The 25,947-nt window shown below is 45.6% G+C and overlaps 1 protein-coding gene across 2 annotated transcripts in view; it reads left to right on the forward strand.

Annotated features, from left to right (window-relative positions):
* Positions 1–25,209, forward strand: part of POLR3B (RNA polymerase III subunit B) — a 103,680-nt gene extending 78,471 nt beyond the window's left edge. Inside the window, exons 24-28 of one of the 2 annotated variants that reach the window (XM_032416218.1) lie at positions 10,473–10,576; positions 11,188–11,354; positions 15,342–15,455; positions 17,302–17,475; positions 22,907–25,209. In XM_032416218.1, the coding sequence (XP_032272109.1) occupies positions 10,473–10,576; positions 11,188–11,354; positions 15,342–15,455; positions 17,302–17,475; positions 22,907–23,036 (689 nt within the window). In that variant the 3' untranslated portion in view covers positions 23,037–25,209. The remainder of the gene's footprint in view (positions 1–10,472; positions 10,577–11,187; positions 11,355–15,341; positions 15,456–17,301; positions 17,476–22,906) is intronic. The other variant, XM_032416219.1, reaches the window with a different exon arrangement.
* The last annotated feature ends 738 nt before the right edge of the window (positions 25,210–25,947 follow it).

Here is a 25,947-nt window from a genome sequence, read left to right on the forward strand (position 1 = left end):
GCAGGCCCCATTCTAGATACTGGAAACGCAGTGATAAACAGGACTGACAAGGTCTCTGCTCTCCTGGAATTGGTGTTCTCCTGGAATTGGTGTTCTCCTGGGGGAGGAAACAGAAGAAAAGTAAATGAAAATATGAACGTGATCATTTAAGGTAGTGTTAAGTGCTGTGAATGGAAGACGATGTGGAAGAGTGACTGGTTTGGGGGTGAGGGGAATGCGCTTTAAATTGATGATCAAGAACGGCCTCATGGAGAAAGTGACATTTGAAGGATGAGAAGGAGCCAGCCAAGCAGAAGTCTGGAACAATTATGTCCAAGAGCCCTGAGGCATGAGTGAGCTTGATCTATCCAAGGGACAGAATAAAGGCCATTCTGGCCGGTGCAGCCTGCGGAGGAGTGCTCGGTGTGAGAGAAGTGGGAGGGACACATCCCACAGGAACTTGTTCCTAATATGCTGGGAGCCCGTAGGGCGGTTGGGTGATGAGTCTAAGACCAGCACGAGGAGATCTAACTTCCAGTGGGAGAGATCTCCCTGGAGTCCAGTGGAGAGCAGATTGGAGGGGAGCAAGGAGGGGAGCAGGGTGGCTGTCCGGTGGTCCAGGCAGAGAGGCTGGCGGCGTGTGCTCAGGAGGAGCCCTGCAGGAATGGGGGAAGTGATGCACTCGGCGTGTGCTCAGGAGGCCCAGCCAGCAGGACTTGCTGGTGGCTGAGGTGTTGGGGGAGGAGGGGCAGGAACTGAAGGTAAGGATGAGGCCTGAGCAGTGCTGCTGCTGTTTACCAAGCAGTGGAGGACTGGGGAGGAGGTGTTGGGAGTTAGGCAGGGGCAGGAGTTGAGGACTGGGGCCTCAGGTCTGAGAACCCCCCGGAGACTCCAAGTGAAGATGTTCGGTGGGCACGTGGACATAGAGTCTGGAGCTCCAGGGAGAGGTTAAGGGTGCAGATAAAATGTGGACGTCATGTGCATGTAAATTTATACATTTTTTACTTTCTGCGTTATAAGTAAGTTACAAGCATTTTCGTTCCATCCTTAACCTTTACAGTCTAATTGGTATTGTTACTCCTATTCTATAGAACTTGAATGTTGAGGTTCAGAGAGGTGATGAGTAGCTTGCCTGATCCAGCTCAGGGCTAGCAGAGTCAGGATGCGAATCCAGGTCTCTGATCTGAGTACATTTCCCATTCTGTTAAATCTGGTTAAAGGTGACTCTTGTCTCTTCTGATATCCCATTGTCACTCTGCCCCAGATTGGCGTATTCCTTGGGAATCCCCCCTTGGGGATACCAAAACCTAATATTTCTTATATCTTTTCTGTATCTCCTTCTTAAGGTGGTCATTTTCTCAAAATTCCCACTCTTGGATAAGCAGGTTTACATGGCTCTCCTCTGCCACCAGTCTGGAGTAAATACTAATCCCTGCATATTTTGTTCCAGAAATACCTGCCAGACCCCCATATTAAGACGTGCTCCTAATATAAAGCTGTGTTTGTCAGGAATCCCTTCCCTTCTAGAATCAACTCATTGTAAAACACGGTCCCCATTCCCTTCTTTAATCAGTCCTCTGGCCAGGCTTTCATGCCTTGGTTAAAATTCTGTCAAGAATTTGAGCAGATATTGAAAGGAAGTAAATTGAGCCCTCAACTTTGACCATTCTTCTGATTCCTCTGGCTAGCTGGGATAGTTAGGGCCCTGAGGGACAGTGAGGACAGTGAGCCGGTTCCGAATTCGCGTATGGCAGGCACAGCTGGTGGCGTCTGCAGGGAACCATACAACGCAGCCTCCTTAGTGCGGGGCCCGAGGAGGAACTGCTTGAGGCCTAGAAGAGCTGGATGTTGGTAAGTGGGCCGTGAAGGGGATGGAGAAGGCAGTCCCCAGCCTCAGCCATGCTGTCCGTGGTTGCCATGAAATGAGCTGACAAAGTTCCCTAGTGTGGGAGTCTTCAGGGTATGTGGGTCACACCATGATTCCTGCAGTGACTTGGTTCTCTTTTGGCCCGGACACATGCCCGAGGAAGAGCAGTGTTAGCTGGACTTCAGTTTTCACTCTAGGAAGGCAGGATTGTGTGGAAATAGTGTTTTGTCCTTCATAGCGTCACCTGCAAGTGGACACATATGTAGGCTCTATGAGAAAATATAAAGATCATTTTGATTTAATGTATCTTTATGCCCATTCCTTTTTTCCTCTTGCACTGAGAGCATTGTATTTGTTATCTTCGGTGTTCAGAACGCGGTGTGGCCCTGCAGATTGCCTGATTGTTGACCTTTGTTAATAGTTTACTTTGATGAAGCTGTGGTGAGCAAGGGTTCTCTTGGTACGCGTGGGGTGTGTAGACTGAATTTCTGCCCCTACGGCTTCTTACAGTATCCTGTCCAGCGGTTAGAGGAGACTTCAGAATCTACTTTCACAGACCATGAGTGTCTGTCCTGCTCAAGCCTGATCAGTTCAAAGGTGGCGGGGTCATGAGTAGCTGAGGGGAACAAACGTGCAGTGGAGGCTACCTGGCCGTGGCTGTGTCCCGGGAGTCGTAGCAGCTCAGGAGGCGGATGGAAGAGGACAGAGTGGGGGGTGAACTGGAGTAGGAGCCTCAGCACCAAGTCGTCGGGAGCCCACATCCGTGCTGGGCAACAGGCAGGCCGTGAGGTAACGGATCAGAGAAGGCCCGCTGAAGAATCCAAGTGTTTGAGCAGGAGCGGTTAAAAACGTGACGGCCTCGTAAGCAGCATCGCCGTCTGTGGCCACAGGAGTAGAGGAGCGGGAAGCGGCGAGCCGGGTGTGGAGGAAGAAGGAGCTATTGCGTGAAGAGGAGGGCATCACAATGCAAATCCGACTCCAGCCTGAGCGGGACGCAGGATTCACTCACGGCACACTTTTTAGATAAGGGCATTCCAATAGTCCTCTAATGAGAAATTCAAAGAATTTTAATGAAGTACAGCCCTCCTTTGGGTCTTTGTGGGGCCTGTTATGTATCTTATCCCTAAATGCCACTGAATCCACTCCCCCCAGAAGAGCTGGGCCTTTAATCAAGAATCTCTAGAGCAGTTCATCCTTTGGTAGAACACAAAATACTTCCATATACTGAAGTTTTGGATTTGTTGTGTTTGCTTACAAAGGAAGGAAAGTTTTGTTTAGTGTGTTTTAATCTCAGCTGGGAAGAAGTATTAAAACCCTGAAGTCTTGTTCTCTTTTCCAAGTGTTCTAGACCTCTAGGTACTTTAGAAGGACTTCTGTGATAGCACGGTGACGCTGCATGGGGGAAAATAGAGCAGAACGTGGGTCTAGAATGTTCTTTATGTTTTCTCTTCCTTTTCTTCATCAGTTTGTACACAGAGTTGAAGATAGAAAAAGACATCCATGTATAATGTGATGGGAGTCGTGTTTGAAACAAGACTTTTTATTAAAGTCAAAATTACATATTTAAGCCTCTTGGGAGCTTTGGTGTAAGTTCTATATGAGGGGAACTCATCAAAGGCAAACATTTTTATCTGGAGCCTTGTTTTTTCTGATGGTTATTTCATTTATGAGAAGGGTGAGCAGATTTCCTGCTTTTTTTAAAAAAATTTTTAACAAATTATCTGTCGGCCAAGTTAAGTTTCCTTTCAGTGCGCAGACAAACCAAATTATTATATTTCCAGATTTCCTCCTACTTTTGCTGCCATTCACAACGAGGGAGGAAAAAGTGGACTCCTTTGATGTGGGGGGAAAAAAAAGCAATATATCACTTCCCTGAAAGAACATTTCTCAGTCTCTCATGTGAAAAAGGATTAGCACCTCCAACAAAGGTCCTGTAGATCACAGAATCGGGCAGCAATACCAAATAGTACTCCTAAGGAGAGGAAAAACTGTATTTGAGCAAGAGTGTTTGTCCTGGCAAACAGAAGCTTTTTAATAACTGCAAATCTGAGATAAAGGCCTACGCTCCTCGGAGTCTCCCCGTAAATCCTCAGACAGCCAGTTTAAACAGAGCGAAGCTGACTTTTGTTTTAAAATAGAAATATAGTCTTGTCAAAGTACAGTGTTTTCGTGGACCGGCTCCGAGTATCTGTGATTCATAGGATCACGTATTTACAGATAAAATGGTTTGGAAGATTCTTCTTCGACCCTCTCCTGTCAACAGCAGTTCGTTAGAAGGTGGCTTGCTTCTATTTCGCATTAATAAAAGTTATTCCAAAGCAAAACAAGTTGCTGAATTAATGTATTAAGATTTTGATTGAGTGTTTATTAGAAGAAAAGGAAACCAGCCCTGACGTCCCAGCACATTATCGAATCCTTACACGGTTGGTATAAAGAGGCTGTGGGAAGTAAGAAAATGCCAATTCTTGTGTGGCAGAAAAGCTGAGAGGAAAGTTTGTTCGTTCAACCAGCTTTTTAAAAACTTTGCTTTCTCCAGGTGTTCATGTACTTCCTTTTTCTGGATTCTGTTTTCTAAAATTGAGAGAATGAAAAGGCTCTGATTGAAAATAATAATCATACATTAATAGCACCTTGTACACATGTGGTACTTGAGGCGCCTGCAATCCGCTCTGCTAGCCTGAAGCTTCAAAGTCTGCGTGTCTTTGGCTCCCTACTTTGCTTGATCCTGCTTGAATGAAAGATTCTAAGTAGGAGGGGAGAAGGGGGCCAATGGAGCTAGCAGTGGGAGCCCCGGGACAAGGGGTAGGATGCCAAGTGACCCTTCAGAATTTTGGTCCAAAAACAAATTCTGGGAACTCTTTAATGTGAGAAATCAGGATTATTTTGTCCACATGGACCCCTTAATTGTAAGAAGATTTTTATTTAATTTACTTTTTTAAGAACAAATTTTGGTCGTCGGTAGCTAGCTAGTAACCCTCTGACCTTTCAGTAAATACCCAACTAAAGCTTTGAAATTAGGGTGTTTAGTGTTTTATGGCCCAGAATAAAAATCTCCAATTCTGTTTCCAAATAGTGTAGCCTCAACACATTTTATTAAGCTCTTGACACATTCAGCCGTGTGTATTTTGTAAAGTTCCTATGGTTATTGTTTTACAATAGCTGCTTCCAGAAGCATTGTAAGGGTTTCAATTAATCAGCCCTTTGTGTGCTTCAGACTATGCAAATTTATCACATCAAACCATTCAACTGCTCATGGGAAAGCCGTGTAAAAACTGTATTGTCTTCTAGCGCCTCCTCTCATTTAGAGTGATGTTTTAATAAGAAAGCTAATCAAGTTTTCTTATGCATTATTTATCTGTTAACATGTAAGGAAGAGCCGAATTAAAATTATGTCAACTGGGATATGGCAAGAGATGTGATAGATCTGGAAGTGATTCAACGGCAAAACAAAGCTCATATGATTCAACAGTTTTTGTCTCCTCCCCTCCCCCCTGGGGATTATTTAAGGTGCTGGTGTGAAAAATAAAAGGAGGTTAATTCAATAAGTGGAAAGGAGGGAGGGGAAGAAAGGCGGAGCCACCTGTGTTAGCCTTCACGTTTTGATTTAGAGATGTACGTTTCTGAATATAGAAAGGCTTATCGAGGTGAGTTCATTCAAAGCAAAAACATTTCTTCCTTGAGACAGCCAAACTGGAAAGCATTCGCGCTGCTAACCCCCACCACTCACCCAGGCTTTCATCACTTAGTCAGCTCTTTTGCCCTAGAAGTCTGCAGCCCAGGCCCTGTGAGTTGTAAAGTTTTGGACACTGTCGCACTAATGTGAGATGATCTGAACAGCCTGGCTCCCAGTGAGCTTCTTTTCGGCCTCTTCATCCACTTGGTGCTGCTTCTTCTGTTCATTAGGCTGGTCTCCTCTGCTCTGCTAGTTTGCTTCCTGCTGAGAGTAATTAGGTTTCTTATATAATAACAATTCCGTGTATTTAGATGCTGCCTTTCTCTAAGGACCTTAAAGTACCTCTCAGACATTAGCTCATCTGTTCTTCTAACACAATTGCCTCATGAGATAGGTGCTAATTATTCCCATTACAAAGACCAAACGACTAAGGCTCACCAGAAAGTGGTGCGTTCCCCCCACCCAGAGTAGCACAATGTCACTTGAACAGCACAGTATCACTTGAACAGCAGAAAGTCAAATTAAGGTCACCTGATTGCTTGATATCCTGCCTTACTTAGATCTGAGAGTCCAGGGGGGTGATGAGCCCTTTGCAGATGGGGACTCCCCCCCCCCCCCAGTCCATGAACCTCATTAACACCAGGCCTGGCCAAGTGGTCACTCCTTCACTAAACACCAACACTTTTCTTCCACTGTGACTGATAGAGAAAACTGCCAGCAGCATTTCATTAGTGCAGAGACTGCTCAGCTGTGCAGAATAAAAAGCCTTGTCTCAGAGGTAAGTACCTGCAGAAGGTAAAAGTAGATCACTTAGCCCCCCGATGAGTAGTATTTCAGCGGAACCCACTGCCTAATCTGCTCTGCGTCATTTAGAGCATTCGAAGGGGGCACGCTGAATTGCATCTGTTTTCATTTTCAATATTCAGTTGTTTTAATCTGCACAGGACACCGTTCAAGTGGAGTTGGGTCCTGAACCTCTCCCTGACCCACCTCCAGGGCAATCCTTGTCCCACAGTGGGTGCTTGGTAACTGAGGGAAAGGACTCTCTCCTCCCTCAGAAAAGGAAGAGGCCTAGCACAGATCAGCCTCAGAGCGCTACACTTAGTCCAAAAGCACTTATACAGAGAGGATAGACTTGCTAAATAAAAATTACAACAATTAAAAAGTGAAGCAGAGTGTGATATTCAGATGAGACTGGCTATCGAGAAAATAGAAGACCCTTCTCTGGTCGGTGCTCAGCACACTGAAGTCACATCAAAAACAGCTCTTAAATTAAAGATTTCATTACAGTTTTCTTCTGCCAGTTACTACTCCTTTTCCTGTCTTGACATGGTACTAGAATGCATTCGTTTTTCCTTCTTTTTTTTAACCTCCTTTTAATTTTTTGTTTGAATTAAGATAGGTCCATTACACTAAAGCTAGTTAAGGGGAAAAAAAAGCCAAAAATGACTTGTGAACAAGTAATTTGCTGTTTATAATTAGAAATACTTTCTAAGAATGATTCATTACATTAACCGAACTTTCACTGGGCAAACCTATTCTTAAAATGATTTATATGTTCTGCGGGGCCCCGGAAATAGAAATAACAAATTGGCGTAAGATCCTCCAGTGTCTAGAGCATGACACAGGGAGAACTGTTGACAGTGGGTCCCCAGATGTGCCTTTCCTCCGTGGCTTGGCGGTCAGACTTGTGGCTTTAGACTCCCTAAATTCTTTGCCTTTACAATTTGAAATGTATGTGGATGTTAATGGAATAGTATATTATCTGTTGGGTATCTGTGGAACCGTTCTGCTCATTCTGTGTTCTGCTGTCTCCTTATTACCTATTTTCATTTCTTAAAAGGTCTGTAGTGTAGCCTGTGGTCTGATTCCTGGTCGGCCCCTGTGAGTCCTTGACATGTTCTGGGGCCCCTTCAACTGGGGTATTTGCATTTTGCTGCCAGGAGGTTGTGCTATAAACAATGGGGTGGAGACACCAGCATGAGCCAGGGGATGAAATTTTATTTTAAAATCTGAAATGCTGTGTAAGCATTTAAGGTATGAATCGGTAATTGTTTCAATAACAGCTTCCATTAGATATGGTTTATTTGTAGTCCATCCTCTTTTCAAGGGTCCAGAGGAGTGTTTAACACACTGGAGCGGACTGCATATCATTTACATTTTTAAACCAGCATTAAGGGAAAGTGACCATAACTTTTGAGAGTTCTAAATCTTGGGAGAGATTTTACGCCTCCCTCCTTAGAGAAAACAGTTTTAATTTTTCATGTGAAAATAAGAAACCTTCCTTTGCTTTGATGAAGGATCTGGATGATTCTGAAACCGAGAGATACCTTTTTTAAAAAAGGAAAAGTCTGGTTCGAAGACCGAGAGCTCTCCTCCCCCCTAATGAATTCTGTAAAATACAAACTTTTAAAAATCATCTGTCTCATTTGAGATTCAAGATCATCAAATTCTGTCTAAATATTTTGTTTTAACTTCTAAGCTCATTATGGCTTCTTTGTGTTAACTTGTATTAAAATCTGTCGGCTATGACGGGTCTCATAAGCCCAGCCAGCGGACCAGAATAAGTTAATTATTTACTTGTGTCACTAGTGCTCTTCATCTAATGAAATGCACAGCTGTGTTAGATCTGCAGTTGGATGTGTAGCTTCCATTGTTCCGCGAGTCAGCAGAGGGTAGAAGCCCCAGTGATGGAGAGCCCTCAGTTCTTTCTGCTGTTCTGGCTTTCTGTGTCGATTTCATGGATCTTTTATCATTCACTTTCACACAAAACAAACAACACAGGGCTGTCTGCTATGGGAACCATCTTGGCATATAAAAGGGTTTTCAGAGCCTAAAGTAATTTTAAGTTAGCTAAGATTTAATTTTTGGCTTACAGGTGCCCTTGATTCGGATGTGGCCAAAGCATTTCCTATAATGGAATGAAAAATTCCCAAAGTTACTTGTCTGTATTTTTAAATGCAGTGTCAAAAAGGGGCCCGATAGAATTACTTCCCAAAAAGGAAACCGGTACTACATTTTAATCAGATTTCAGGCAAAGTTATTAGAGATTTCAGATTTCAGGGGAAGGAACATTGCTTTCATTTTAATAACAAAGTTAAATTGGCCTGATTAAATGTGTCAACGAAAACTAAAAATACAAGATGCAAATCCCCTCTCTCCTTACCCTCCCCCCATGGAAGTATTCCCTGCTCCCCCCCACCCCCAGCTTCTGTACCTCCCGCTCCTCACTCCCACCTTCTCCAGTGGAGGGGCGGACGCCGGCTTCCCCCTGTGAACCACTGCTGAAGGGTGCCGAGGTCTTCCTTTGGTTTTGTTTTTAAGGGATCTAGCCAAACCCTCCACCTCCTCACCAGCCAAAGTGACATTCTGTCCAGAGCACGTCCCAGGACCGGCCTCTGCAGGAATTGCCATTTTTAACATTTTGTTCACTGCTACACAATGTTGTTGTCGGTGCACCTAGATTTACAATTTGATCTCTTTCAGAGAAGATTTCCCAGTGGCCCGAGTGTTTGTCAGATAATTTCAGTATGGACAAGATGGATTTTGGGAGGGAAGAAAGAAAGGGTCACACACTCGGCTTGATTTAAATTCTAAGAATTGTAGTTGAATTTGAAATAAACTGAACTGAGTGATTGTTTCTGTGCTTCATGGAGGAAAGCATACGTTTTTTTATAATAAACAGTACAATCTCAACCAAAAAGTCAATTAAAGTACCCTTGTGCTCTTAGAATTGAACACCACAAATCTAATTACCGTATCATTGGCAGCCACTAGAAATCAGAATATTAATAACCAATACTGAAATAAGCAAATGGCTTTCTTTTTCTTTAGACTTTAGCTCTTGGCGATTATAACACATCACAAAAATTTTATTTTAAAATAGTTTGAGTGATTATGTAGAAATCAAACTGAGGAATGAAAACTTTCTGGAAGAGCAGTTTCTTCTCAGTATGTACAAATGGTTGATAACTTTATATACAAGGGAAAAAGAATTTTATCTTAGTAGATATAAAAGGATCTCATTTCTTTGTACATTAGTTTTCCCATTTTAAATTATGTAGATTGGGGTTAACAGTCTAAATTATACCCCTATCCCTCCTACCAAGAGAAAGAAATCAGAGGAATTAAAACAATTTAAGCAACAAAATCCCCTACAGATTGGAGTAATATGAAGGGAGTAAGGAAATATAGTTAATTTGAGAGACAGCAGTGTACATAGAGCTGGTAGGTTTTCGTTTTGTTCGGTTTCTGTTCTTAGAATTCTGCTTCTAATTCTAGTCTTTTCTTCCAAGAATAATTTGGCATTGAATTTTCTTGTTCAACTTTACAGTTCCATCAAAGATCACCGTTCTAATGTGTTGTCAGCTATGGGAATTAGAATTCCTTAGGGCAGTTCAGGCTCGGCCAGGGAAGCCCTGGCCAAAGCTAGCCAGCCGGCCGCACTCTGGTCGCCCTGTTAGCACCCCAGCCACACACGAAGACTTGTCACAGTTGTCTCAAACCACAGTGGAAGCACACCTGTCATTCAGGTAGTTCTGTGTTTGATAGAGGAGTCGGAGCCCTCTGACTTGGCTACAGCAGGTAGCAGATCACAGAGGACCTGGCGAGGAGCAAAACTGCACGGACTGGAAGCTTCGGGGACGGTGGCAGGGCCGGGGCGCAGCGAAGGCGCGGCTCTTCGGTCTCCGTGGCAGGAGAGGTTGGGCGAGCGGCCTGACAGCACCGTCGTGCGGCATGCCAGCAGGCCGGTCCACAGGCTGCGGTCCTCTCGGCAAGGACCGCCGTTTTCAGATGGTTTCTCTGGCAGGATTGTTGGAAGCTGCTTTTGTTACTCTGCATAGAGACCATGGAGAAGGAGGGGGCGGGCGGCAGGGGCCAGATCCCAATTGAGTCCTGTAGTCTTCTTTTCTGCCGACATGCTCTACATGGTGTGAGGTTTCTCTCCCCCAGGTGTTTGTGGCTTGATCGTCCCTCAGGAAGACATGCCATTTTGTGATTCTGGCATCTGTCCGGACATCATAATGAACCCACACGGCTTCCCATCGCGAATGACGGTCGGTCTGTTTTTCAGAGGTGCTGCTTGTAAGGAAGAAAGTGGGCAGTGGGTCTGTAGGCAATGTTGGCTGTGATACCCTGAAACTTATTTTTAGGAAGGGCCCTTTGACCCTCTTGCCGCACGAATAGGTTCCCAGCCCCCAACAGTGCTAGGTTACTCTTCCATACAGAGGGAGTACAGAGGTCCGCCCTTCCCTTCGAGAGCAGTCTTCTGAGGGAGGAACGTACCCCTCAGCAAAAAGAACCCCTTGTATTGACGCCCATGTACCTCCCTTCCCGTGGTTATTGTTTGGCATCCTGGCCCCACTGCTTGGCAGCTGCGAGACTTGGGAAAGCTGCTTAACCTGTGTGTGCCTGAGTTCCCTCATGTGTGCAGTGAGGGAAATAATAGTGCCTATCCCATGGGGCTTTGGGAGCACGAACTTGGATCCCACATGGCAAGCTTTTCCAAGGGCCACACAGTAAGAGAGTGATAAATATTTGCTGCTATTAGTTTATCACTCTTGTTAATAGTAGTCATCTCAGTCTTTGCGGGGGAGTAGGCCGTAGCTAACGAAACAGACTTCCTGGACCACGAGAAGGTGCTCACTTGGGTTGTTCCATCCCACAGGTGGGGAAGCTGATTGAGCTGCTGGCCGGCAAGGCCGGCGTGCTGGACGGCAGGTTCCACTACGGCACTGCGTTTGGAGGCAGCAAAGTGAAGGATGTGTGTGAAGACCTCGTTCGCCATGGTTATAACTACTTGGGGAAAGACTATGTTACATCTGGCATTACAGGGTAAGTACATCGGTAGACGTTTTAAAGAAAAAGTGTGATTTTATTAGAGTAAGAGGAAAGAGTCCTTAAGGCATACCTTAAGATGAGCTTTTCTCTTGTAAGAGGTCGCACAAAAGAACATCTGACTTTGGAGGTGTTAGCTGGTGCTGCAGTGGTGACCGTGTTGGGATACGTAAGTGTATCAGGTCAGCACGGCAAACGCTCTAAACTCGCTCAGTCATATCTCAGTAAAACTGGGAGGGAAAGGGAATCCAAATTCACGAAACTGGTAAATTAAGGAGTGGTGTTTTACCGACGAGGTTATCCTTTAAAAAAGGTAATTTACCAAAATAGGATTTTTATACAACTTTAATTGTATATAATGCAAAAATTCCGTAACCATTGAACTTTCTCCGTGTTAAGAGGATGAATGTCAGATAATTCATGCTCTGACAGCCTGAGGCCAGACGTTTGCGTTTCGTTCACTAAGTATATAACGGCAAACAAAATAGACAGGGTCCCTGAGCTGTGCAGCTGACCAATGAGATTTGTTACTAGACTTATTAAAAAAATGAGACAAAAAGTAACTTCTCAGCAGGGCTTACCCTGACTCCTTAATTTGGAAACTGCAAGTCCATATTGCCCATTTCCTACCTAATTTTTCTCTGTAGCATTCATCCTTATCAAATACCCTATGTAATAATACTAATAGTGTTACCTGTCTGCTCCGTGAGAGCCTGGCTTGTCTGTTTTGCTGGCTGTTTTATTTCCAATGTCTGCACACAGCGGGCGCTCCATAAATATTTACTCAGTAAAGGAATGAGGACAAATCAGTACGAACAGCTCTCACCGAAATGAAGGCCAAGAATGGGTTAGGACACCTCTGTGAGGCAGTGGGTGTTTCCGCGGAGATGGGAAGGGTGAGAAGAGAGACCATTTGAAGACTGTTCGATGCAGAGGTGAGGCTGGGTTTGACACCTTCCGACAGACAGACCTCAGTTCACCTGAGCTGAGGCTGCAGAAGGAAAGAACGTTCTCGCAGGCAGAGTGCTGGCTGGCTGCTCCTGTTAACCCGGGAGAACCAGAGATCCTGAAATTCTCGTAAATGACAGGCTTTTGAAACTTGACTCACACACAGTTTTAAAGGATCAAATCAGTTGCTTAAGTTAAGACACACATTGTATTTTGTGCCAGATAAAACTCTGGGACATGGTGTTTCTACTGTTTTTCTGAGGCAGGTACTCAGCGTGGACGTGTGTGTAAGGACCCAGGGCTTGATTTGGTGCTGCACGTAGACTATCCTGGTGGGATTAAAATGATCAGAATTCGTATCTTTTAAAAATATTGAGTGCTTTCTAAAATGATCTATCCAGGGCGCCTGGGTGGCTCAGTCGTTAAGCGTCTGCCTTCAGCTCAGGTCATGATCCCAGGGTCCTGGGATCAAGTCCCACATCAGGCTTCCTGCTCGGCGGGAAGCCTGCTTCTCCCTCTCCCACTCCCCCTGCTTGTGTTCCCTCTCTCACTGTGTCTCTCTCTCTTTTGAAAAATAAATAAAATCTTTAAAAAAATAAAAAATAAAAAAATAAATAAAATGATCTATCCCAACTATGGTAACATAGATTTCCTTAGGTGTATCATACCTGAGATGTTCTAGAAAATCACATTACAGGAAGAGAGTAATGGTCCATTTCAAAAGCGATTCACTGAAGTAGCTGAGGTTCACTTCAAAAATTGCAGTTGTGGCGAAACTGATGGTCTCGGTCTTTGCTCCTTATCTGGAAATAATACAGAAGTTGGCCAGAAAATGTGCAGAACCAGTGAATGAATTTGGTTCGCCTTCTGAGCATATTTCACTGAAAGATTTGAATGGATTATGCTCTGCTTCCCATAGATAGCTTTAGGTTCTGTCTACGCCACCTTCCTCTATGCCCCAGCTAGTGTTTTCATGTCTTTGCCAGTTATCTCAGTAGCAGAGTTTGAGAAACACGAGTTTAGCTGGTCAGCCGAAAGTTCCCCAAAGGGCTTGCCAACACATTCACCCACTAGCTTCACCCCTTGCCAAATTCTCAAGCATAACTAGGAGGGCACACTGCACACGGCTCTCTTCAGTGGATGATGGAATGGCATTAGGTGGCAGACTTCCCTAGATTGTACCCTGAGCAGCCATACTGAGAAGGATTGGAATCCTCGATGATCAGAGCTAGAAAGAACGTTGGCCTGGCCCCCTTGTTGTACAGCTGGGAAAACTGGGATAAAGAGATCATGTCATGACTGTGTGACAGAGCTGGGACAGGAGCCGTGTCTCCCGACACCCTGTGCATTATGCCTCGCACCCCACTCTGTGTCTTCCACGAAGCTGGCTGTCCGTAAGCTGGCTCGGTGGCTTGAGGGCCACGGACGCCTGTGCGGGCGGTGCTGAGCGTGGTAGAAGGGACGGCAGGCAAGCAGGGGCCGAGTGCTTCCATGTGCCTCTGCCATGTCCTTCCACTCCCGCTTCGTGCCGGGGCCCAAACGCAGTGCGTGTGAGCCAGGCCGGCGCGGCAGGGAGGGCGCTGGACCCCTGCACGGCTCGCCAGCTCCGGTTAGCCTCTCGGCCCCGCTGTGCCTATTCCTGCCTCTTAAAAAAATAGGCAGGACAGTGTCTCCTCCCTGGATGGCGTACGGATTAAATGGCACATGGTGGGTTCCTCCTTACTGTTGAGGAAGTTCTGGGGCAGGTAAAATTTTTTAGAGGCGTCAGCCCCTGCCCGCTCTTGCCCCGAACTAAAGGAGAAGGGTTTCTTCTGTCAGAGCACTGGAGTACTCACTGCCTTCCACCGCTCTTACTGCAGTCGTTCTAAGGGTTCGTTGAGTCAGCTCTGTTTTAACAGACATTTACGGAGTGCCAGTCCTGTGCCAGGCAGGGTCACTGGTGCTGGAGCCGCAGTGACAGAGGAGACAGAGCGCTTACCCCGAGGAGTCTCGGGGAAGTGGGGAAGACGGGTGACAATCAGGGAAATAATAAATGTGTATGATAATATCAAGTGGTGGCAAGTGCTCTGAAGAAAATAAAGCCCAGGTAAGAATTGAGACAGTGTGGGGGCTTGGTGATGGTGGGGTCAGAGGAGGATTCCTCCAGATAAGGTGACGAGGGAGAGGGAGGCCCCTGAGGAGGCGATAAGGTCATGAGGGAGAGGGAGGCCGCCCCTGAGGAGGCGATAAGGTCATGAGGGAGAGGGAGGCCCCTGAGAAGGCGATAAGGTCATGAGGGAGAGGGAGGCCCCTGAGGAGGTGATACGGTCATGAGGGAGAGGGAGGCCTCTGAGGAGGTGAAATGTTTGACAGCCGTGTGAATACCTGGTGGAAGAATGTTTTAGAACCAGGAAGTGCAAAGGCCCTGAGGCAGACAGACTTGCTACATTTGAGGAGCAATGAAGAGGCTGGTGTTACTGGAGTAGAATGAGCAATGGGGAAAGGGAACAGGATGTGAGCTGGAGGTGGGCTAGAACCAGATTCTGTGAGACCTTATGGCTGTGATACAAAATTTGGATGTCACAGATTCTGAGTGTGGTAGGAAACCATTGGGAATTTAGAGCAGAAGAATAACCTGCTGTGATTTACATTTTAGAAGGAATTGCTCTGGTTTGTCCTGTGACAGACTGTTGAGGGTTGGCAGCGGAAGCAGGGAGAGACGCCAGACGAGCGTCTGCAGGGGTCCAGGCGAAAAAGGGTGGTGGCTCAATTAGGGCGGGAGCAGTGAAGGAGGGACCGTCCTGTACATATGTTCTCACCGCCTGTTTAAGTTTGTATATCTTAAGTAAACAGTGTGTCTTCTAATGTATCCATGGTGTTTTTCTCTTTTCAGATCTAGCCTTTTCATTCAGTGCAGACTGAAAATCCTCCTCTCTCACTCATTCGTAAGCCTGTTCTGAAACAAACAAGGCCCTGCCAGTGAGGGGTCTTGGAGAAGGCTGGCTCTTATTAGCCCAAACCTGCTTTCTTAGCCCAAAATTCTGACCTTTCTTTCAGTGAACCCTTGGAAGCATACATCTATTTTGGCCCGGTGTACTATCAGAAACTGAAGCACATGGTACTGGATAAGATGCACGCGCGGGCCCGGGGACCACGAGCTGTTCTTACCAGGTAAGAGAAAAGCATTTACCGAAAGAATTTCTAATGCAGTCAAGTCTACCGTGCATTCCCCGGATACAGCGATAAGCAGACTCAGCGAAGTTTTTGTTTCCCTGAGATGTCAAAATTTGGAGTGTTAGGCATCTGCAGAAATCCTGTGTGTCTGATTAGCATGAAACAGTAGCAACCAATTAAAAATAATTCCAGAGGCACAGGGGCGAGCCCATCCCAGGTCTTGCCAGTAGTCGCCTAACATGGTCCCTGACTGTGTACCTGTGTGCAAATGCGGTCTTATTCAAAAAGGTTCGTATGGGGCACCTGGGTGGCTCAGTCGGTTAAGCGTCTGCCTTCGGCTCAGGTCATGATCCCGGGGTCCTGGGATCGAGCCGCGCATCGGGCTCCCTGCTCTGTGGGGAGCCTGCCTCTCTCTCTCTCTTTCTCTCTCTCTCTGTGTCTCATGAATAAATAAATAAAATCTTTAAAAAAAAAAAAAGGTTCATATGTAAGAATGTAGACACACTTACATACCCAGCACATACACACGGGTGGATACACCTGCGTGCTCCCATGTGTACACAGAAAACACATACTTATGTTATCTGGGAGCCTAAGCCACAGCTGTCTTTTTCTAAAACTTCTGTTATTGGAGCCGAAGGCACCTGTACTTGCACACTCATCTGAATAAGCTCCGGGAGGTCCACTCAGGCCCAGTCGTCAGCGTATTCTCAGCTCCAAGCACAGTGTCTGCGTGTTGATGAATGGGTGGGTATAATTGTTGGGAAAGGAATGACAAATGCTAAGTTTCACGTGTTCTTAGTACTACATTTTCCAGTTGGAGAAGCATAGTTCAGGGCAGTGGTTCTCAACCACGAGCAGTTTTGCCTCCCAGGGGACATTTGACAATGTCCGAAGACATCGTGGGATGTCACAGCTGGGGGTGTGGGGAGGGGGCTACTGGCATCTGGTGGGTGGAGCCCAGGAATGCTGCTAAAGACCCTGCAGGGCACCAGGCAGCCCCCCCCCCACCCCCCAGAGAATTACCCAGCTCAGTAGGGGCTTCGTGCCGTGGTTGAGGAGCCGCGGGCCAGAAGAGGGAGCACGGGCCTCAAAGCCAGATAGACATGGATGTGAACTCAGCCCCACCTCGTAGCTTTACTGTGGGCCTTGGACAGATCACTCAGCTTCTCGCAGCTTCGGTCTTTCTCAGACATGAAGTGGCAACAGTAATGGCCACTTAACAGCATGCTGGGGAATGTCCGATGTTCGGATATAGAACGTATATAGTGCTGATCCCTGGGGGATGCTCCAGAAATATCCAGTTCCCTGCCTGCTTCCCCTGATCCCGGCTTGGACGTTCCAGTACAGGGGAAGGGTGGGGGATGAAGCAGCCAGCATCTGAGTTTACTTTTTTAAACCAAGGGAGAGGTGTAGATGACTCAGTCCGGTGACCACTTAAAACTGAGCAAATGCACGTGCCTGTTGAAATGATAGACATACGTGTGCTCCAAACTGCAGAAGGGGGAAGGGAAGTTGAGATTCTCAAGGCACCGGTGAGCCCAGCAGTGAGACCCTACTTTTGGGTTAGGTTTTAGGGGAAGGATTTATTATTTTCACTTAATAACAGGAGCAACCACTAGTATTACATCTCCTCTCATTTAAGGCTCTTTGGGAGCCTTAAATTTTACATTTTGCAAATGCAGCCAAGGGGCAGGCTTGGCAGCCCGCTCCAGGTCCCTGTCCAGTGAGTGATTTGACAGGTGAGCCCTACCCCGCAGCCCTGTGCTCTTAGCCAGCACGTGATGCCGCCCCTCTGTTGGTCTAATGTAATAATGACACATTGGTCTGATTCATTTCAAAGGCAGCCCACCGAAGGTCGATCTCGTGACGGCGGTTTGCGTCTTGGAGAGATGGAACGTGACTGTTTAATCGGTTATGGAGCCAGTATGCTTTTACTGGAGAGACTAATGATTTCGAGTGATGCCTTTGAGGTTGATGTCTGTGGGCAGTGTGGACTTCTGGGGTATTCTGGCTGGTAAGTGGATACCGTATGTCTCTCAGACACACGCCTTGCCTCTTAAATCACAGCTCAAGAAGTGACCCTGGATCATACCCACATATTGTCCAACCTTCCCCATCCGTGCATTCCTAGAATTGGGGATACTATATGTACCTGTTTAGTTTGTCTACCTAATGTTCTGCTTTCTACACCACTAGAGTTTAAATACCCAAGGAGCGTGGACTTTGTCTTCTTTTTAATATTATTTCGAACACCTTTTGTATCACTATTCACCTGTAAAAAAATTCCTAGCCTTTTCGTTGTTAAGTATGAGAAGTATAGCATTTTGTAACTAGAAACTTTTTTTCAATCTCAATAATAATCAGAGAAATACAAATTTATTTTTTTTTTGAGAGACCTAATCTCAAGGGAGGTCTGATTTTTTTTTTTATTATGTTAAATTAGCCAACATATAGTACATCATTAGTAACTAGAAACTTTTTAGAGAACATTGTGTTGAATGCCCTTATTTAGCCTCGAACCCAAAGAGCCTAATATGCTGCTCCAGGTCATATACCAAGTTGGTGACAGAGCCAGGACCAGGATCTGGTACCCTGACCCCTTGTCTGTACTCTGTCTGCATAGCAAGCTGCTTTACACTTGGACTGTGAATTCCATCGTGGCAAAGATGAGGTCTGTCTCAGTCATTCACTCAACAAACAATTCGTGAGAATCTGCTAAGTGCCAGACACTGTTTTAGGCTCCAGAGTACAATGGTGAACAAGACAGGTGAATGGCTGCTCACAGGGATCTTCTCTTCTAGTCCATTCTAACTACATTCTGTCTTGTTTTCCCCCTGCTTCTCCAGCCTGGGACCTGGTAGATGCTTAGTAAAAAATAATGGCTAGATGACACTGACCTGTGTATGGAGGATTGCCAGTAGGTAAATTATGGAAATCATAAAGCTTACAGTTTCTGTGCAGAGTTCATGACACAAAGGCTAGCTTAAAGGGTGAAGCTACATGTTTTTGGGTTTTGTCTGGGTAGGTGGAGCACCTTTTCTCCTTGGAAGCGTTCCACTCTACCACCAAGGAACGGCTCCTCTGCTTAGGGTTAGTCACATCCCGGGGCCCCGACTTACCTTGGAGGCAGGAGGGCCTGTAGCTGGCCAGTCTCCATTTGTTTTCTCTCAGAGACGAGGTCTAGCCAGGTCTGAATGGGGTGCTGCCGGAACAGGAAACAGCCTGAACTCCCTGGTCACCCTTCACCTGCACTCCCAGAGCCCCTTCCCCTAGGGAGGCACCATCTCCTGGAGGATGGAATTAGGCCCAGATGAGCCACCTTTGCCAGAGTTTGAGGGGTACCTGGGTCCCCTTTTCCCCACTGAGTCTCCCCTCAAAGCCTCCTTCCAGAGAGAGTCCCAGCTTCCGGCCATCCTAAGCCTCCAGTTCCTTGGTTGAATAAAGCAAATCTAGAGTCAGAGTGAGTGGGCATCTTAGAATAGAATGTATACTTTGCTTGGTAAATGACAAAACCTTAGAGCCAATTATTTTATGGGTTTTAGTGTAGAAGAGTTGATGAGACTTGTCTGTGAAGAAATCATTTCATTTAAAAACGAACACAAGAGGTGGCCATTTGCAGCTCATTCCTTTCATAAGGTTGCAGAGATGGGTGACGTGATTCTAAGCATAAGCCTGGCTCTTTCTCATATCGGTGACCTGGATGGGGGGTTTCAACTCTGAGATGTCTATTCACCTTTTGAAATGCATATTGAATTTGCCTTTTATCGTCCTGGCTGTGTAACAAACAGCCACGCAAGTGTAACAGGAAGGTGCCTGGTACCAGCGCCCCTGCGCTTACATCTTCAAATTTGGCACAAGGATTTTTAAGTCATTTACTTTGAAAAGATGGTACAGAAGAGTCATTTTATTATAAGTAGGGATCATGAAACTTCAAAATGGATTTCCTTTTCTTCTCCATCCTCCCTGCATTTTCTCCTGTGCCCCCCCCACCCGAGAGAGAGAGAGAGAGAGAGAGAGAGAGAGAGAGAAAGCAGTAGACCAGATTCACTCACATACTTTGGAAACGTTCCCCTCTGTTTTGCTGAATATTCAGGGAAACTAATGAAAGCAGTATTCGATCTCAGTATTATTCTGTTAAATTCTTACCTTCTCTCCTGCTTCACTTCTGTCTCATTTAGAGATCGTGTGATGGCAGTGCTTGATTTTGAAGCTCATGTGTTCCGTGTGTATTGTATTTGAAATCCTTTGAAAGAAGGCTAAATCAGGTTACACGGTTTAAGGGTCTTTACTGTAATTAAACAGACCTGGATATACTGTGTGTCTGATTTTGAGTGGCCCGCTTGTACCCTTGTTGCCAACAGAAAAAAATCCTAATCCAGTCCGGTAGTCTAGCAGCCTCCTCCTCGTGTGCGGCTCTCTGGAAGAGGAACATAATGATGCTGTGGTTTTCCATCATTACCTGGGCGTGTGTGCTGGGCCGTGTGGGAGGGAGCACGGGCGTGTGTGGGAGGAAGTCGCTCTTTAATGAACAGCACAATGGAGGCTGAGTAATTAGAGCAGTTCAGAACCTTGAAACTGGCCTTTTGTCAGTGATTTGCACATTAGTAAGGCATTGCTATGGGGATGTTTACAGCAAGACTGTTGTTCTGCCGAAGACATGAAGGGCATAAGTCACAAAAGAGAGGTCCGGAAGGAAAACTGCAGAGAAAAGAAGATCCCTGTTAAGATAATTAGCTCATAGAGGACATTTTACTGGACAGTCATTTCTCATGTGAAGCCACAGCCTCCTTCTTTTGGTGCCTTTGCCCTAAAAAGTCCGTTTATTTTATTGTTGTTGGGTCAAGTTTCTTCCCTTTGAAATTGTTCAGACATAGCTTATAATTTATATATAATTTATATATGTGTATATATGTAAATATGTTTATATGTATGCGTGTATGTATGTATAATAATGCAATGGAACATTTTAAATGATGGAGAAATGTTATTAATAGAGAAGGTTAGTGGGCTTTCTGGATTATGAACCAGCACATATGGAAATCTTAAATAAGCTTGGATTGAAGTCACAGAGTAACAGAGAATCAGCAAGAAGTTGCTTCCGTTAAAACCATTTCTCCAATTTTTTTTTTTTTTTTAAGATTTTATTTATTTATTTGACAGAGAGAGACACAGCGAGAGAGGGAACACAAGCAGGGGGAGTGGGAGAAGCAGGCTTCCCGCCGAGCAGGGAGCCCAATGCGAGGCTCGATCCCAGGACCCTGGGATCATGACCTGAGCCGAAGGCAGATGCTTAATGACTGAGCCACCCAGGCGCCCCGCATTTCTCCAGTTTAATTAAAGCATGAACATGATTCCTGAATGAATTAGATCAACCAAGCACATTAAAAACATAGTTCTTAAATGATAACGCATTAGAGAGGTCTTTAGGCACAGTCTTTTTGGAAGAAGTCCTTCAGCGTGTGGATATGACTGTTGATGGGATCAGGCACTCCCCGTGTGTCCTCAGCCCTTGCAGGCAGCCCCTCACGGGGACCGCGCTGCTCACACACGGCTGTGCTGGCTCGTCTCCCCGTTCCCTTCTCAGGAAGTTCACATCTACAGCATCATTCACCACCACGCTCAAATGCTTCATGCTTTTCTTTTCTAAAATCATAAAAGCTTGATTTTGCTGATTTAAAAAATGATCCCTGCACTTTATAAAGTATTCAAAGTTACACAAAAAAAATATAAATTGTCACATTAATTCTCATCACCCAGAGGTGACCACTGTTCACATTTTAGTGACTGTTTTTGAGACCTCTCTGCCAATAGTTATGTAACATACTCCCCCAACCCCCCAGGGTTGTTGTTTTTTTTTTTTTAATAATGAACCCTTTGAGATTCTGATAATAGCAGCAAAATGCAAATACATACTCACCAAAAAAAAGTCTTGTTACATATGACTTTGGGGGCTTCATATATTTTACTGAAACCCATCTGAGGACCTTCTTGAAACCAGGCTGTTAAGAAAACTTTTTTCACTCCACAGTGTGTCCCAGACACCTTATTTCAATAAATATGGGTCTAATCATCACGTTTAATGGCCGCACAGCATTCTTCTGTATAAATGTCTTATAATCACAGAGCCAGTTCCCTCCTGGATTTCTGAGCAGTCTCCTGCTTTCTGCTGTTATGAACAGTGTGAACATTCTCATACACTCATCTTCGCCACTTCTGTGATTGATCAGATAAGATGCACATTTACGTTGTTACATATACTGTCTCATTGCTCTTCACAGCAGCCTTCCCCTCCGGTTCCCAGTCAGCACGGAACCTTCTGAGCCTTGGTTGGTGTTCCTCTTGCACTCATTTACCCCTGCTCTTGACTGGGAGGACCTAGTTTTTCACCCAAGTCTCAGCTGCCCCAGCCAGACTCTTAAGGTGTAGGGTGAGGACCTATTTGGGTCTGAAACCTGAGAGGATAGTTCACTTTCTCCCCGGAGACTCTTCATCAGTTGTAGCCATTGATTAAGACCTAGGTTTGGGGGCACCTGGGTGGCTCAGTTGTTAAGCATCTGCCTTCAGCTCAGGTCCTGATCCCAGGGTCCTGGGATCGAGCCCCGCATCAGGCTCCCTGCTCAGCTGGGAGCCTGCTTCTCCCTCTGCCTGCCGCTCCTCCTGCTTGTGCTCTCTCTCTCTCTAATAAATAAGTAAAATCCTTAAAAAAAAAAAAAAAAAAAAGACCTAGGTTTGGTCATTGGCTCTTCCTGAAGAAAGAGAAAAGAAGATCCGAATTGGAATAGCAGGCATGTTGGTTAGGAGCATGGGCTCTTGTAGGGATTAAATGAGAATATATGCACACAGGGAGAGCACGTCATAAGTACAGTAGCTTCTCCCACAAGTAGAAATCACCAAGCTTGAAGAGCACTGGAAAAATAAATAGCATTCGGTCGGCTACCACATTCTCTATGAAAGTCCTGTGTTCCCCATCAACACTTCAGGTGTCTCAGTGACAGACCATATTGTAATTGTTGAGCATCTTACCTTGAAGAGTATTATGTAATAGATTCTATCAAATACATGGAGATTGAATCAATTTTAGAAGTTTTCAACAATGAAAAAGTCTAAACCTGAATAACTTCGAGATGGCTCAGATTTCTGGGCCTCGCTCAAAGCAAGTAAACAGGAAGATGTTTCACATTTTACAGAGAAAGGTTTAGAAGATGGTAGTAACTGATTAAAATTGCATACTTTTAAACCTGCAGGAGTGATAGTGTTTTTTTCTTTTGCCTCCTTGGATGCTGCTTTTTGTGGGGTGGGGTGAGGGGGGGCACGATTGTACCTATTTGATAGTGGAACTGAACCCTGACAAATAGAATGGAACGGATAAGATGGTAGTAGGATCCACGCGCAGGCCTTGGTTTCTGAGCGACCGTCCCTCTAACACATGCCGACTTGGGTTTCAGGTGCCATTACTGCAAGTCGTCATGCCACGTGTCCTCCCTCCGCATCCCATACGCCTGCAAACTGCTCTTCCAGGAGTTGCAGTCGATGAACATCATTCCCCGCTTAAAACTATCCAAATACAACGAGTAAGGACGGAAAAGGTCATTATTTAAAGAGAACCACCGATAAGTCCAACGCAATGGAAAGCAGAGGGGATTGAGGACCACGTCTGCTTCTGGGAATAATTCCTTTGAATGTCCGCCCTCAAGAAAGGAAGATAGAGAGGCTTTCTTGTCCTGCGCGTGGGCAATGCAGCCTTGATCAGTGAGCCTTGGGCCATGGGAGACATGCCCCCCCACATGGACCATGATGCAGTGTCCCTGTTCCTGGACTGAATGCAGTTCACAAATGGATGTGACCTAAAAGATAAATAAACTTTTATTTATGTTCTGGTATCTTGAAATCTACTCATGAGAAAGACCTTCCTCCTTTAAAAGAACATTTGGGACTAAATTCCCCATGATACCTTCCTGACTAACAAAACACAAAGACTCTTAAGACACCTGAAGGGTATGAAGAGTCTCTGAATGGTTGGCGTGGCCTTTGTCGAGGTGGCTGATAGGACAGTGTGTGAAGGGAGAGAGCTGTGGGAAGCTGAGAGCCCCGGATAAAGGGACGGCTTTCCTACCTGGTACTGTGCAATATAATAAATAAATTCCTACCATCTTAAGCAAGTTTACCAAGGATGTCCCCTTTTCTTATAGACTTGATTGCTGCTCTTTTGAACCTCCACAGTCAGACCATGCAATAATATTTGTTGAACATCTGAAAATAATTCCATGGGTGCTTTATGATTTTTTTCTTTTTTTGGTCTCTTCCATTCCTGCCAGGATGTTAGCTGTGCATTTTCTTTTTAATCTGACAACCTTCCTCACTTTTATTCCTAATTTGTTCTTAATTGCTCTACCCTGAAGGCAGAGAACTATCTGTATTAAGGATTGTCTATAAAGTAAGTCAGAAAAGCTTTGAATAATGGTCTACAGCTACATTTCCAGCATGTCACATTGAGCGTGTTTCACAGAATATTAGTAGGTATTATACACCAACAAGAAGCAAGTTCCGGTATCAAATAAGGTTTAGAAACTGGATGTAACCAAGTTAAACGTACCAGGAACTTTTTCAAAGCCTTTATTTACCAAGCTCCAATCCTTGGGGACTCTCCAAAAGAGGGATGATCCAGGAGCCAGGCTAGTCATTGACTTGAGGACCCAACCTCAACATCACTGCGTTTACTTCACAATAAAAACTCTAGTTCAGAAGTGAAAGTCCTAGAGACTTAACAGGAAAAGCAGAATGAAGGAGGGACATACTGTAGGTGAACAGGCCTTCCTCAGCCAGCACCACTTGTCTCCATTCATGTCAGGGGCTCGGTAGGTATTACAGAGGCCGGGGAGTTTGAATGCTGGATCTTTGGTTATGCCAGTTTTTCCTTCCTTTCTAGTTCTTAAACTTGATGGTGCCTTGGGGCGTGGGCCATTAGAGGGGTTTTCTAGGGTGATTGTGGCTATTTCCCCTCACAGGACAACTCCACTGACCAACTTTGCCAGGGATACCATTGGCCTGCAGTGTGTGGCACAGCATTTTGGTACACGCTTGGGAGGGCCAGTGTGGGAAGGAGCTGCGTGTGTGCTGGGCACAGCCATGCATCATTGGTCATCTGTATCTGCCCTGCACTGAGGCTAGGAAGAGAGCAGGACAGGCCCGCACCCGGAGCTCAGAACCCAGTGAAGGAGGCCCGCAGTCAGGGCTAGGCATTCACCCCAGAGGTGCTGAGGGAGCTCCCGAGGCAGAATGGTCACCTGCACTTTGGAGATTTGGAAACACTTCACAAATGGGAGTATCCCCTTTCTCCGGCTGAGGAAATGGAGGCACCGTGTGGCCGACTCCCCCAGTGCCACACCACTAATGAGGGGACACCATGGGCCTCGACACCAGGCTTCCCGATTCCGAGTGCTTTGTTTGGGGCTCATCCATGATTCTATTTTTGATTCACCGAATGTGACTTTTTTTTAACTCAAGTGCCCCTGAATGATTGTGCTTCTTAAACATCTTTTTTTCAAAAACCATTCCAGGCAATTCTGATCGTGTTGCGGAGAGTTGTCTATCCTTCTAGGAAATTCTCAGTTCTCTAAGTTAACAAAGATCTAGAAAGCGTGGGTTCCAAATTGCGACATCCTGAGAAGAAAAAATTGTGCCAGGTCGATATTTCAAAAACTAGCAGATACTACATTTGAAGAGGTGTTTGCGAAATACTGTAATAGAAAGTGGCCAGAATTGCCGAGTTAGTCCTACAGTTTTATTTTTTCAAGTTATTTGTAAGTTCCTTGTTTTAACAACTACCAATTACATTTCTATTTTCAGTAATGACAGAGTAAACTTTTTCAGGCCACCCTTGAAGCCCGTTTTCCCCTCAAGGATTTGCCATGTTGGAAGTGGCACAAGGATGAGAGGCAGAAAAGCCGCACCAAAGCCAATGTGAGGCTGCAGCCCTGACCTGAGCTTTGGCAGAGTCAGAGAGCTGGGGAGACAAAACTGTGAGCTCAGAGTCGCCAAGACACCAGAAGGAGAAAGGCCAAGATCCCAAAGAGAAAGAAAGCTCATTGAGGTGAGCCCAGCTTCTCCACCTTTCCCCTTGATTCATCTGCTCAGGCTGTCACAACAGAATACTGCAGGCTGGGTGGCTTACACAACAGTTCATTTTCTTGCAGTTCTGGAGGCTTGAAATCCAAGATCCAGGTGCTGACAGGGTTGGTTTCTGGTGAGGACTCTGTTCCTTCCCGGCCGCAGACGGTCACCTTCCCACCGCATGTCCTCACACAGCCTTTCCTTGGCGTGTGCGAGGAGAGCCAGTGAGTGCTGGTGTCTCTTCCACTCCTTGAAAGAATGCCTGTCCTGTGCGATTAGGGCTCCTTGTGACCTCATTTAATATTAATTACCTCCTTAAAGGCCCCATCTCCAAACAGTCACATTGGAAGTTGGGGCTTCAACGTATGAGTTTTGG

Source organism: Phoca vitulina, unplaced genomic scaffold (genome assembly GCF_004348235.1).
Source record: "Phoca vitulina isolate PV1807 unplaced genomic scaffold, GSC_HSeal_1.0 scaffold19, whole genome shotgun sequence".
Taxonomy (NCBI): domain Eukaryota; kingdom Metazoa; phylum Chordata; class Mammalia; order Carnivora; family Phocidae; genus Phoca; species Phoca vitulina.